General features: G+C 47.0%; 4 protein-coding genes across 4 annotated transcripts; 3 read left to right on the top strand and 1 right to left on the bottom strand.

The window, feature by feature from the left end:
- Nucleotides 1-29: 29 nt before the first annotated feature.
- Nucleotides 30-2,103, top strand: F5891DRAFT_1190575 (uncharacterized protein; the record flags this gene model as incomplete). Its single annotated transcript, XM_041367320.1, has 11 exons — nucleotides 30-202; nucleotides 259-467; nucleotides 516-640; nucleotides 694-711; nucleotides 764-817; nucleotides 863-1,217; nucleotides 1,275-1,312; nucleotides 1,366-1,551; nucleotides 1,600-1,746; nucleotides 1,801-1,982; nucleotides 2,034-2,103. 11 exons carry the CDS (start codon nucleotides 30-32, stop codon nucleotides 2,101-2,103), a joined length of 1,557 nt encoding a protein of 518 aa, XP_041224362.1.
- A 916-nt stretch (nucleotides 2,104-3,019) lies between these two features.
- Nucleotides 3,020-4,448, top strand: F5891DRAFT_1148029 (uncharacterized protein; the record flags this gene model as incomplete). The annotated part of the gene is made up of 7 exons (XM_041365061.1): nucleotides 3,020-3,222; nucleotides 3,281-3,399; nucleotides 3,453-3,614; nucleotides 3,688-3,763; nucleotides 3,815-3,946; nucleotides 3,998-4,182; nucleotides 4,239-4,448. The coding sequence occupies exons 1-7, from the start codon at nucleotides 3,153-3,155 to the stop codon at nucleotides 4,446-4,448; spliced, it is 954 nt and encodes a 317-aa protein (XP_041224361.1). The 5' UTR covers nucleotides 3,020-3,152.
- Nucleotides 4,449-5,691: 1,243 nt separating this feature from the next.
- On the top strand, nucleotides 5,692-7,914 carry F5891DRAFT_1279340 (sphingolipid C9-methyltransferase). Its single transcript, XM_041370351.1, has 8 exons — nucleotides 5,692-6,197; nucleotides 6,246-6,398; nucleotides 6,449-6,470; nucleotides 6,520-6,883; nucleotides 6,930-7,054; nucleotides 7,101-7,278; nucleotides 7,358-7,554; nucleotides 7,614-7,914. Exons 1-8 carry the CDS (start codon nucleotides 5,792-5,794, stop codon nucleotides 7,624-7,626), a joined length of 1,458 nt encoding a protein of 485 aa, XP_041224360.1. The 5' UTR covers nucleotides 5,692-5,791; the 3' UTR covers nucleotides 7,627-7,914.
- Nucleotides 7,915-8,209: 295 nt separating this feature from the next.
- F5891DRAFT_1042388 (uncharacterized protein) lies at nucleotides 8,210-9,539 on the bottom strand. The gene is made up of 5 exons (XM_041362104.1): nucleotides 9,279-9,539; nucleotides 8,897-9,222; nucleotides 8,798-8,843; nucleotides 8,601-8,735; nucleotides 8,210-8,537 (listed from the first exon to the last, which is right to left on the bottom strand). The coding sequence occupies exons 2-4, from the start codon at nucleotides 9,136-9,138 to the stop codon at nucleotides 8,670-8,672; spliced, it is 354 nt and encodes a 117-aa protein (XP_041224359.1). The 5' UTR covers nucleotides 9,139-9,222; nucleotides 9,279-9,539; the 3' UTR covers nucleotides 8,210-8,537; nucleotides 8,601-8,669.
- Nucleotides 9,540-13,649: the final 4,110 nt, after the last annotated feature.

Here is a 13,649-nt window from a genome sequence, read left to right as displayed (position 1 = left end):
AGATGCCATTGCCGAGCAACGAGCTCGAGATGCCATTGCCGAGCAACGAGCTCGAGACGCCATTGCCGAGCAACGAGCTCGAGACGCCATTGCTGAGCAACGAGCTCGGGACGCTATCGCTGAGAAGCGAACTCGGGATGCAATTGCTGAGCGACATACCCAGAACGCTGTCTCTGAATATCCAGTGGTTTTGCCAAGGTCCGTCTTTCGGGAGGAGAATTTAGATCCAGCCCTACGTCAGCATGATGACACTGTTAGGGCTCAGCGTCGTCTGACGTCGTTTGAATCTGATGACAGTGACTCTAAAGACTGTAGCAGTGATGACAGCAATGATAGCAATGATAAAGATGCTGATGAAGAGGACAGCGGAGAGGATGACGAGGAGGAGGGGGGAAATGATGATACGGTCAAGAGCTCACAGCAGTTTGGTTGGGGGGAGGCTGGCCGACGCCAGAAAGAACACCCAGGTACACATTCTCGTCGTGTGATTTCGCTTCACTAATTCAATGTTATAGGGTTTGTGGAGGATGTACCACCTTCGCAATCTCCAGTCGCTCGCCCTCTCACACCTGAAATTCAGTTCCAGTACTCACGCGATGAAGATGATGTAGTTGCCCAGACGAGCCTTGATAAAACCTCGGTAAGTTTTCTGCTCAAGCCGGGAGTAACTCTCATTTTATATTGTTAATCCAGCGGAACGAAAGCTCTCAGGTATGGCCATATCGTTCAATTGTATCATGCTTACCATTGCCTTTCTTTCAAGGACCCTCCGGATATCTCACCAGGACCGCGGCGGCAAGCATCCCAACACATTGAGGTGAGATCAGGGAGACCATTTTAATTGACACTCACCATCGAGCAGACCATCACCTCGAAGCCTGACGATGTACTACAACACCATCATAAGAAAAACGGAAAGCCCCGTCTTCCTGATCCTGAATCCCTCGAACTGCTGAATCAAGTGTCCGAGTGTGATGTTCAGCCATTGAAAAACAAAAAGTCTAGGTCATCGCGTGGTGGGCCAACACCCGATCAATTATCTTGGTACGGACCACGCTGGAAAAGTTTCTTGGAGGACGCCAAAGTAGAATGTCGCGCGCAACACGCCCTGGAGAACCCGTTTCCAACTTTGGTGAAGAATCTTCCAGGAACAATCACTGAAGTTCTCATTGCAGTATTGGTTGTGTGGGATACGAACGGTAAACAATTTGAAGCTGGTAGGCACTTGTTCGTTCTCATTCGTTCTCGAACTAATATGTCATATTCTGATGCAGGGGTTTGGCCAGAACACAAATTTAATATGACTCGGTTGGTGCGTGCATAACTGACTTTGTGCCAATATCTCGTTGACAGTCTGTATTAAAGCTGTACGACGATCTTTCGACTTGGCGATCTGACTTGAAGAAAACAGCCATAAGCATTGCACCAGTATCATATTCGCTTATTCCTCCGCTTTCTGTCCCCGTTCAGGAACGTGCTGCTTGGGTCGAGCACACTGCTGCTGAATTGATCAAGGAAGCATTCTTCTTACGCTTTGGGGTGGACGATCAGGTAAGTGATCTTGTGGTGATCGCAACTCTACTGATGGAAGATTTCTAGGGGAGAACACGAAACTTCGCTCATCCCGCCCTTCGTGAAGCCGTCATCACATTCTTTTACACAGGACCATATCGAATTGCACGAAGGATGCCGGAGACCTTTAGCACGGAATTGCCACTCTCATGTTTGGCTTTGGTTGCTGCGGCGGTAATTTCGTCTCCCTCGCCAATGTCATGTGTTAATTTTCTGTCTTGAAACTAGTTCAATTGTGTCTTCGACGGTCTTGTGAAAAATGGACATGGGAAGTCATACCCAAACTTTTCCACCAAGGACTACGGCCCCATCTATTGTCGGATGCTCGAATTGCTCAAACATATCCTTGAGGATGCGTATCATGGGCCTAGGCTGTCAGCTCAACTGCGAGAATGGGCTGCAGCGGGATGGTGAGGATCTTTTCTCTCTGATAATTTTTTTACTGATTTTCATTTGTACAGGGCTGCAGCTATGAATCTCGAAGGAGTTGTTGATGCCAGACACGACCACCTGCAGATTCTTCTTGACTAAAAGCTTCGTATTCCCGCTCCCCAGTTTATATCAAGCATTTATCGTGTTTGGCGCACATATCATTGTATTTACTGTTTGTCGTGGTCATGTGATTCAATATATTGGTTTTGTTTTTTTGTTTTAAAATTTTTGTGTTGTCCAGTGTGTGTAAGCAGTACAGCGAGCAAATGTCTGTACAGCTCCGGGTCTCTGAGTGCTCTGTGGGTGTCTGTACAGAGATGGACAGCGAAAAAATTTGCAATTCAAGTAGATTTTCGTAATTACTGGGCGGTCTGTAGGTGTCTGTACAGAGATTCACAGCGCAAGGTGTCGCTGTGATGGACTGGCTAATTGGGACCAAGCTGTAGCGCTTGCACGCTGTACAGCGCTGTACAGCGCTGCACAGTGCAAAGTGGTTTACTGATGTTGTATGTCTGTAATACCTTGTATAGTTTGTGTAGATTTGTTGTTCGTGTGAAACCTGTCACCAAATTAGTAGTTTGCTGATGTTGTTTCCCTTCAGCGGCATTGGTAGGAAACATAATAGCGGCAGGAACTCCCTCCGTCTGCTACTGGTTACTGATTAATAGGGAGATCAGGAATGCGCGGCACATGGCACTTAATATATCGACTTGCATAGCATATGGCATCAAACACACGCTTTAAGGTTGAGGACTCTTGCGCACACCTCATGGCAAAATTTGCGTGATGGGCGGTTGTAGTATCCGGTGACTGATCACCGCAGTTTCAAATATAACATCATCCCAGTCACCGGGTGCATGCTAGTACTACTACTTCCGCGATCGAATTGGAACAAGGCTCAATCCATGAATAGTTTGCTACTGTGATGTCGAATCATAGCCGTTACGTTTCAAGTCCAGCTACATAGAAGAATTGTTCATCAAATTTGCTGTGCAGACTCGGAAAAGGTACTTGTAATTCGTTATGACATATCAACTATAATTGGTGGATGGCCTGCTAGTATGTAAAGGGCCTCAGCTGAACATGAGGCTGGACAAGATACTCGCACCCTGATCCTTGATACTTACACCCCCAAGACTCCACTTGCTATGGCTTCGAGAGGCATGCCACTGGATACTGCTGCTATATTTTCAACCGTGATGGAAGGAATCTTATATGGTGGGTACCATCACAGTGGATCTGTCCGTCCCATTCTCACCAAGCTAGGGTTATTCAGGCTTTTCGGTCCTCATGTTTGGGGGTACCATGTGGGCATTGACACACAGACGTCGTATGAAGGAGATTAATCGCATAAATACTGCGGTGGCATTCATGCTGCTGATACTGAGTACCGCAGTAAGTTTCTCGCCTCTTGCATCTGGTATCATCCAGTATTCAAATCTCCCGAGCACATGATAGTAGACATCATTCGTATCGAAGAGGGTTTAGTCACCTATCGCGACACATTTCCAGGGGGACCAGCGGCATTCTTTGCAGATGTTACCCAAATCACATTTGTGGTCAAGAATATAATATATACCATGCAAACAATGCTTGGCGATGGAATGGTGGTGGGTTCAATTTCTATCCTCCAGATTGAAGTTGCAACCCTTTTGGCTTATGAAATGTCTTTTCCGGCCAAAGATTTATCGCTGCTACATTGTTTGGCAATCTGTGTGGGTCATTATTGTACCGAGTTGCTTGTGGCTCGGTATCACAGGTCAGGTCACAATCATGTTCAGAAAGTCGTACCTCTGATGTCCCTGCAAAGTGTGTGGCATTTGTGCAGTCTACAGTGTCTCAAAAGCGACTAACCAGGCTGGAAACATCTTCGCCAAAGCAACTGGTCAATGGATTACGGCCTTCTATGCCATGACACTTGCAAGTAATTTATTGGCTTCAGGTGAGTACAAATTGTACCTGGATACTCGAGGCCTAAGACCAATTTATTCAGGATTTCTGGCATATCGGATCTGGAAGATGGAACGTGATATATCTGCAGTTCGCACTTCAAATAACTCCATGATGCCGATCGTGCGCGTACTTGCGGATGCCGCTATTCTGTACTCTGTGACGCTTCTATCGGCATTGGTGTGTTTCGTCGAAGGTAATAACGGACAATATGTTGTACTAGACATGGTAATTTCCACTATCAACTCCTTTTTATCGAAGATAACCAAGCTTTGGCTACCTAGATTATGCCGATTATCTCTATTGCATTTTACATGATTATTATCCGGATGGCAATGAAGACAACAAGTTACGGTCACATCTCGACTGCCAGGATGGGTAGTAACGAGACGGCACGAGAGACTCCACAACAATATCATATGATGCGTATGCCAGTGGAGGTGCACATATCCCAAATCACGCACCAGGATGAAACCTCCAAATCGACATACTGAAAAATTAGTTTTGATCATCAACGTTTGGTATTGTACTGCTTCTGGACGCTATTTGTATTTAATTTGTTGGATATGATTATATGTTTCACTCGCCAGGCTATCGTCAATGGATCGTTGAAGATAACTTATGTGCACGCGCTCGGTCTGACCTCTTGGATTTTGTGACCCAACTCGTTGATGGTATGCCTCTCATATTACTGTTCTATCTGACACAATGTTCGAATCAATTAGGTTTCAATTGGAACTGGGTATCAAGACAAGTACAGTAAGGTAAGATGTAAGGAATGAGTGCTATAAAACAATATAATGACTGGAATCGGCCTCATTGAAGGAGGATCGACAGACTTACTCACTACGAACGGCAGACAACAGCTTGGATCACCGTGGCTCGAGCTTGAACGAGGATCGACACTCACTCACTGCAAACGGCGAGCAACAGCTTGGATCAGCATGGCTCAAGCTCGAACGAGGATCGACAAACTCACGTCCTGCAAACGGTGGCCGACAACTTGGATGAGCATGACCGTTGCTCGAACGAGGACCAACATACTCACGAACTGCAAACAGTGGGCAAAGACTTGGATCAGCATGGTCATTGCTCGAACGAAGATCGACACACTCACGTCCCGCAAACGGTGGGCGAAGACTTGGATCAACATGGCCGTTGCTCAAACAAAGATCAACACACTCACGTCCTACGAACAGTGGGCAAAGACTTGGATGAGCATGGCTGTTGCTCGAACGAAGATCAACACACTCACCACCAGGCCTGCAACAATAGCCCCAGCGTATGAGTACTGTCGAGGATGAATAAAATTATGTCAGAAACCTCCGTTCTTGAAAATGAATGCAACTTCAATGTTCACCTCTAGCGTTCTGACGTCTGCGCTAGAAAAAGCGCTGTCCTGGCCAATCAACCTCGACACTCGTGAGTCAGACTCGAATTTAATTGAATAGTTTGGTTTCTCCAGGAGACTCGTCGAGCGAATTGTACCTCGCATCCATCATGCCCTGCTCAGAGGCGCAGACAAACGAGGCCTGTCTGTTGAACTGGCGATGCCGGTAAAAATGTATCAGCTAGTCTTTTACAGTGAGTAACACATCTTGAACGTTGAACTCCGTTTGCCTTGATCTCATGCCTAATCTTCGACACGCCTCCATTCGACTTCTAAGACAAATCTATGCAGGCTGGAATTGGAGTCCGCGAAACGACGCGTGGCGCTCTTAACTTGAGACCAAGTTATACGCGTTTGATACAAACAAATGCAAACAGAACATAAGCGCCAAAACATAAAAACTGGCTTCTCTCCAATTTACTAGACCAGCAGCCACGGCGAGGATCCATGACGTTCTCACCTGTTCGTATCACGAACGTCCCTTCCATCAAAAATGCACCGTTACTTGGTCTAGCGGAAGGCAACGGTTATTTCTCAAATGTTCAACTCGCCGCTCTCGTCGTCGTCATACCATGGGTCATCAAACGCATCCTTCCCTTTGTAAACCGTGGCGGTCTCAAAACATATATCTTCATTCTCGTCATCACAGGTATCCCAATTACCGTCGGTTATTGGGCCATAGCGAGCATTTACGGCCGTCGTAAAAACGTCAAAGTCCTTATGCCTGGTAAAGACCTCGAAGACTATATCACTATCAATGACCCGGAACTGAAGGAAAAATACCACGGCAATACAAAAATCCCAATGCAGGTCTTCCACGACGCGTACTTTGAGGGCAAGATTGACTTTAACGGTAATATTCATTTTTTACGTGTCTGCTATGATGCTCAAACGTGTACAGGCGACGTGTTGGACATCTTGGAAGACCGTCACGATTGGGCGAAAATGGCCATGACGCCTGAACTTTTCAAATACGTCTTCACGAATCTCCTTCCAGAGGTTATCGTTCACTCTCAATCTCAAGACGAAGAACAGGTTCGCGACCACTACGACAGTAGGTTTTCCTCTACTTTTTCAATCACTCTACTCACTCCAACCATGCAGGAGGCGATGACTTTTACTCATGGTACGTACCCTCAACTCAACTCAACAATGTTCTTTCTAATATCCCACAGGTTCCTCGGTCCACGCATGATCTACACCTCCGGCGTCATCACGGATGCCAACAAAGACGCATCCCTCGAAGAGCTTCAGGACAACAAGCTCCGCCTCGTCTGTTCCAAGCTGAACCTGAAACCTGATGACCGTCTCCTCGACGTCGGTTGCGGCTGGGGTACACTCGCAGCCTACGCGGCAAAAAACTACAAATGCGACGTCACAGGCATCACCCTCGGCAAAAACCAGACCAAGTTCGGTAATGAGCGCATCAAGACCAACGGTGTTACCCCCGACAAGGCTCGTATCCTATGCATGGACTATAGGGATATCCCAGGCGGCCCAGGGCACTTCACGAAGATAGTCTCTCTTGAGATGGCAGAGGTAAGCACTGCGTACTCTTAATATCTCCACGTCTAACGTTCAATAGCACGTCGGAATTAGGCGATACGGTTCATTTATGCGTCAAATGTACGACCTCCTCGAAGATGACGGCATCTTCGTCCTCCAAGTCGCCGGTATCCGTCCTTCGTGGCAATACGAGGACCTCATCTGGTAGGTGTAGTTGTCGTCTGGCATATCATACGCTAACACCACGCAGGGGTCTCTTCATGAATAAATACATCTTCCCTGGCGCGGACGCATCTTGCTCTCTCGGCTGGGTCATCAACCAAGTCGAAGCCGCCGGGTTTGAAGTGAAGAATATTGATGTTTTGGGCGTACATTATAGCGCTACTATCTGGAGGTGGTATTTGAACTGGGTTAGCAACCGCAAGGAGGTGTGTTCGTTTTTCCCCCCTCCCTCTTGTCCTGCCCATCCCTCCTATACCCGCGCGATGCTGACGTGACGTGTCCTAGGTCGTAGACAAATACGGTGAACGCTGGTACCGAATCTGGGTCTTCTTCCTCGCCTACAGCACCATCATTTCCCGCCAAGGTAGTGCCAGCGTCTTCCAACTCACCTTACACAAGAACCTCAATGCGTACCACCGGGTTCTGGGTGTTGAGAATCACTGGAGTTTGCAGGTGCGCGATGGGAGAGATGCTGAGATTAGGTGAGTTTTTTCTAGGTTGGATATGCTTTGTTAAACTAGACTGACATGCGCATCGGAAGCTTGGTGGAGTGATTACACCTGAAAAAATTACATATGCATATACGCACGGACGATGCGCAAGGCGCTATATACCACTTGCTTGAATTAATGTGTTGGTCGTAGAATATACCGACTTATTTGGAACCTCGGCGTGATACTCGTTTGCTGTTCCCTCCTTTGTGGATATTTGAATGCTACCCTGCACGGTACTGTTCAGAATATAGGCGCATACATGAAATGAATGACGCCGCGATTAAGGCGCTAGTGTTGCGTCACATTTATTTGCCTACGGTCACAAGGTTGACCCCGCGTAAGCAATTTGCATGACTCCCATGTAGCTGAGCTCCACCTGCACTCTCCATCGCCAGTGGTAGAAGTCTCCGTCAATGGCAATTGCCGACAGTAGGTGGAACATCGATGCACTAGTACCGTATCAGTATTTTGTAATAGCTCACATAATCTTTGCCATCATCCAAATACTTTCCCGCTGTTCTGTTGACTATACTCGTTCGCATGTTACCAACTCCGGAGGATTAGCGCTCCAGAGCTTCCTTCTCTTGGCACCTTCCACACCATATGTCGCTCTCACCGGTACTAGTACTGATGCTCACCGGCAGCTTCTTTCGTCTCGGACTTCCTACTTATATGTTCTCTTCAACATAGTTTCACCTCAGCGTCGTTATCACGTCTCGCTAAGATCTTGTGCTACGTTCCATTAGCGGGGCTGCCCCCTACACTAGCGCTTCCCGCACCTGTGGCGAAAAAGGAAATCCCCTTCGGACGTTATTTAACAGCAATATCGAAAACAACAAATTTGAAACGTTGATATATGATGCTATCACTCGTACGAGTTACATGAAGTCTCCCTGGTGTTCTGTTGGTTTAATTTTTCATTACACTGCGCGGTACCGAAATTTCATGAATCTCATTAGAATCGCATACAGCTATGAGATTGATTATTACGAACTGGTCAATTCAATTTATTGTAACGAATGGAATCTACTCACTGATGCTGCCCAGCTGCCTGCAGGACAAGATTGCTACTCCCGTCGGCCTGCTTCCACTCTACGTCCTGCTCAGCATGAATACGTACCCACCTTACTTGGACACAATTCATCCCCATCCTGGAATGCGCCGTCGCTCTGATAACCGCAAGCGTGTCAAACGAAAATAATGAGCAGCACAGCATCTAACAAGCACGTACCGAATACTCGCAGGTCACCTTGATGCCCAGCTTAGTATTAGTGTAGCTGCCGGCTCATCAGTTAATTTGGTTGACGAAGATTGTCAAGGTATGACGTACGAGCAAAGTGTGTACCCGCTGGTCTCAACGGTGCTGTTGGCTAGCGTGTAGACCGCCACACCTTCGATGTCCACGGTATCTTGGCACATTGCACATGTCCCGTTGGCGTTGGCACCAGCGAGGAAGGCGAACAGCGCAAGCACGGCGAAGCGGAAAGTGAACATAATGGGACTTGTTGCAGTGAAGGATGTCAAGCCATCATAGCATGCAGGTATCTTATAGGCTGAAATTACTGGGGCCATCGCAATTTGTGAGACTTCCGCTTCGCCTTAGCTTCAGGCGCACACGTAACCTCAAGGCAGAAGGCCTAGGGTTAAAGTTCTGTACTTGAGCGAAAAGAATCAGAACCCTGCAGACTAAAGAACTGTAGAATCACTCTCACAAAATCGAGGTCGCAAGAGTAACGTCGAGGGCTAGATGCCGTCCTATACCATATGTTATGTAGCACGAAAAATGTTAAACAATGCGGGAAAGGGATTATCTACACTTTTAGCCAGTGAGGCTCGGTCTTCCCGCCGTGTACGATGCAGGCTCTTCAATAGAAGGAAAACGGTCGTTCCTTCCATGAACGTTGCATGGACTGGAGCCCTTGAGCTTTGTGGGGTACGTCAGTCAATCAAACTCATTTCATCGATGACAAAGTATCAATGTAAGAAGCAGTCGAAACGTTAACATTGCATCGACATCAATACTTACGTAAGATATGGGCGAAGTATGAAAACACACCACAATACCACCGTGATGATACATTAGATCTCCCATTTACCAACATTTACATGGAGGCTCTAGTCATTATAACGACAAATATTTTCCTCAGAAATATCGGCACGTACTCATGGCAGCTTCCGCGAGATAATTAGATTCTGGAACCAATCACAGTTTGACAGCTATCCAACAGCCGTATTCTCGAACATGAGTCCGCACGGATCTACATGACTTGAACAGCTAGTCAAGTTTGCAAGCTTTGATTTCAGTCCACTAAGCTGCTACTGAGTGCTCACCAATTGTAGCGTGGGCTCATCAATTCAATGTAATTATCTTTTTTCTGCTGAAGTTTCTCATAGGCTAGCACCTCTTGCTTCGCACTCGGTGCCCTACAGCTGTCATTCTTATGGTTATTGGTAAGCACAATCATATATTTGCTGCTCGTAAATATATCTTTTCACTCACGTACGGCAACAGCGAAAGCGGACAGCGGCCTACCCTGAGCTCCCCTATAATATCATAATACGGTACCACGACATCATTGTATATGGCAACTTGAGACTGTCTCTTCATGTACATTCTAGGACTCAAGTTCAATATCGGGTACTATGTCCGAGTCCTTTCCCCCAATCTCGCAGTATCGTCTGACTCGTTTCTGCTCAGTCTGCACAGTCCATGTTGTGGCGAATGATGTCCCCACAAGCCTATGATGGGCTTCGGCTCGAGTTATGCATGCAATATATTCTATCGGCTCCTATTTGGATCCACGGCCAACAATTTGTGACAGTGTGGGGTGTTACAAGTATTCACGTACCAGGAAACCGGATACACGGACTCGGCGAGTTGGGACTTTCACCTCGAGCGAGACCTGCACTCAAATAATGATATTAATGTAGCCTGGTAGAGAGCGATCCCTCCTCGATCACAGTTTTCTGTCCACCAGGCCTCAATTATTGCACAAACAATAGCGAATGAATACAGGAGGAGAGTCAAGCTAGTCAAGTGTCACATCCAACAACTTCATCCATTCATATGTCCACCGACGTCAAGGAGTACCATGCAAGTCCCTGTGCTACATAGTGATGCCGCAGTCCGGTTCTGAACTTCGGTTCGGACCTGAACCCTCCCGGACCGGACCGTGGGTTCGGTCCTGGGTTCGAAATAGTATAAGGACCGAACTGATTATTAAGTTCAGCGTTCGGCTGCTGCCTGAATACTGTGAACCCGTTCGAACCCGTTCGAACCCGTCTGAACGTGTTCTCATATTCTTTGCATGATCCACCAATATATCTGCTCTGATCTTCTGGCAACCGGCATGTCGATCGATCTCGGGACAATCAATAGCGGATCGGACTTCGCAGCCAAAACACCCAACACATTTCCATTGGCGAGATCTGACTTCCCTGGTAATCTACTCGATGTTCTGGTAAGCCTAATGTTAAACAAATGTTAATCTTTATTCAGACTTCAATGGTCTTTATTTTCAGAACATATTCTCAGGTTTCTCGTTCTGGTACTTCAAGCTTCAACACCAAGTAATTGCATGGCAACAGGATGTTCAAGGTGCGTCATTTTTTTGATCTCTTATCATAAAATTTGGAATAAATGAGCTACTTACTACAGGTTCAATCTTCACCCTCCTTGCTGCACAAATGTCGTGCGCACTTGGATCTGACGGCCAACTCAAGGATGCTAGTGCCATCGATTGGTACAATGATCCTGACGATGACACGCCCATGCTTCCTCCACCTCCACCTCCTGCATCCAATGGCAAGCTAACTGCCTTTGTGTCTCGCTCAGGCCGAGCTGTTAAACCGACAGAAAAAATCCGCGATGCTGGCAACACTTCAGTTATTGAAGAGTGGGTACTGTCAAGGCCACATTTCTGCAACGGTTCAAGCTGAGTTTGCTGCTGCTCACGAACACTATGCCATGGACGAAATTTAGCTACTCATTTACGGTTCATGTATTTCTTGCAATTTTTGTCAAATTATATGTAGCGTTCGAGCGTTCGAACGCGTTCTGAACTTGAACCGAACGCTTGTGAACGCGTTCATAAGGGTCCGGTCCAGCGTTCGCCCTCCTTGCCTGAACGCGACCGATGGTCCAGTTCGGCGTTCGCATTTAGAGGCCTAAGAACCGAACCGAACCGGACTTCGGCACCACTAGTGCTACACGTGTTCAACATCATGCATAATGTCAGACGAAGACTCAGAAACGCCTACTGCAGGACGTGAAGGATTACCTCCAGTCGGATTCACCGACCCTGAGGCGGGGACACATATCCGTGTAGATTATAAGTGTAATAGCTATATATAACGCCTTCGAGGTGACCTACATAATCAACACAACAACCAGAGCAACAGTCCCGGTCCTCCGCGCAGACCTCTAAGTTCCCGCTGCTGGTGCATCTGGTCGTGGTAAATGCTGGGGAAGCTGAGGCGTTGACGCCCATAAAGATGGAACAGGCAAGGATGATCAGATAAGAAAGCTGCATGACAATGAAGGTTTTCTGGGTAGGAGTGAAAAGACAAGTTGAGCGAGAACATGTAGTGGCTTTATATACCTTGACAGACGCTTTATTGGATTGATGTGGAGGAATTCCGTGTGCGCCACTACGCCGGGCAAGGAGGGCGGTCGACCATGTGGGAAAATGTCAATGGTTCTAGTAAACCATCCGAATGACGGTTGACGTTGACTTGGTTGACCGGTGATCGATAACATGATAGTCCAACATGTGCAGATCAGCAAGAAGTGAGTGACAGGATTCAATGGAGTGCCTGTAAATTAGACTGGTGACCAGCCCCTCTATGCAATACTTACCATACTATAGCGAGTTTGGGCTACTCACCTTGAAACATATAATTTTGTCCGTGACATTCATAGAAAAAAAAAACTCGGACTGCATGACGATCCTGGATTCGCCTTTGGTTTGACGTCTACTCAGGATATCGCGATGCATATATATCAAAGATGAGATAAGTCTATGGCGTTCCATGTGCCAACTTCTTCCTCCCATCCGGGACCACATGTACTCACCATCACCAAGTAGGCATGAACCGAATCCACCGCATCTACTCGTACTGATAAATCTAATACTACTCAAAGTGCTATAGAAGAAACAATCAGCTTCTACTATCGATCCGCCTCCATCCCATGCTACACTGAGAACTGTGTGCAACTGATTTACCCACACGAATCACTCTGCTACGGGGTGCTACATAAACCCGAGCTCGACCTATATTTCCAAATATTCTTTCGATCCAGGCTACCCACTCATTTTGCAATATGACACTGCCTCAAGGAGTTAGCTCACCTCACCGTCCACAGCGCTCATTCTATCCTACACTGGCAGGTTCGACCACCTTCGGTACAGTAGTGCGTAGCGGATATGCTATCAAGTGCCATGGCGATAGTTGTGAAAAACGACAGCTATACCTCACCCGATAGGCATACATTTAGACGGGCGAAGTCATACTTTTCGCACAGCCCCATTTATTATCCTTTGGGGATGCTAGTCAAGTGGCGGTGATGTGTAACTTGAGGGCAGTTTCGCAGGTATTGTTTGTGGGTGTTTTGGTGAGGGTATGCCAGTGGTGGCGCACGACATCTGCCACCATGTGAGATGGAGATAAGTTCGAAGTGTTACACTACCTAATGCCAGAAGCTACTATGCCCCACGCATGTGCTTCAACTCTCCCTGGACCTCATACGAGTGAACTCAGAGATATGCATGTGTGTGTCACTTTAGTTTCCATTCTGTCACTATTCGTTCTTCCAAATAGTGAATGACGTACTCGCCCAAGTTTGAATTTGAGACGCTGACTGACAGGCTTGGAGGAGCACTCATTGTCTCGAGATGCTCGAAGCGATTGATTGTCACCAACTGGTCCAGGCGAAACACGTAGTATGAAGAGAACTCTTGACGCAGACGAAATCTACTGATATACCCAACTTTCTGCAGACCAATGTTGCTCCTCTCGTCGAGCTCATTCCACATCACATTCTGCTTAACATCCGTACCGTATACTCGCATCAGCTAAACATT

This window comes from Suillus fuscotomentosus, assembly GCF_016647785.1.
Source record: "Suillus fuscotomentosus strain FC203 chromosome Unknown F5891scaffold_37, whole genome shotgun sequence".
Classification (NCBI taxonomy): Eukaryota; Fungi; Basidiomycota; class Agaricomycetes; order Boletales; family Suillaceae; genus Suillus; species Suillus fuscotomentosus.
Note: the sequence above shows the minus strand (reverse complement) of the source record. Positions and strands in the feature narration are given on the sequence as shown.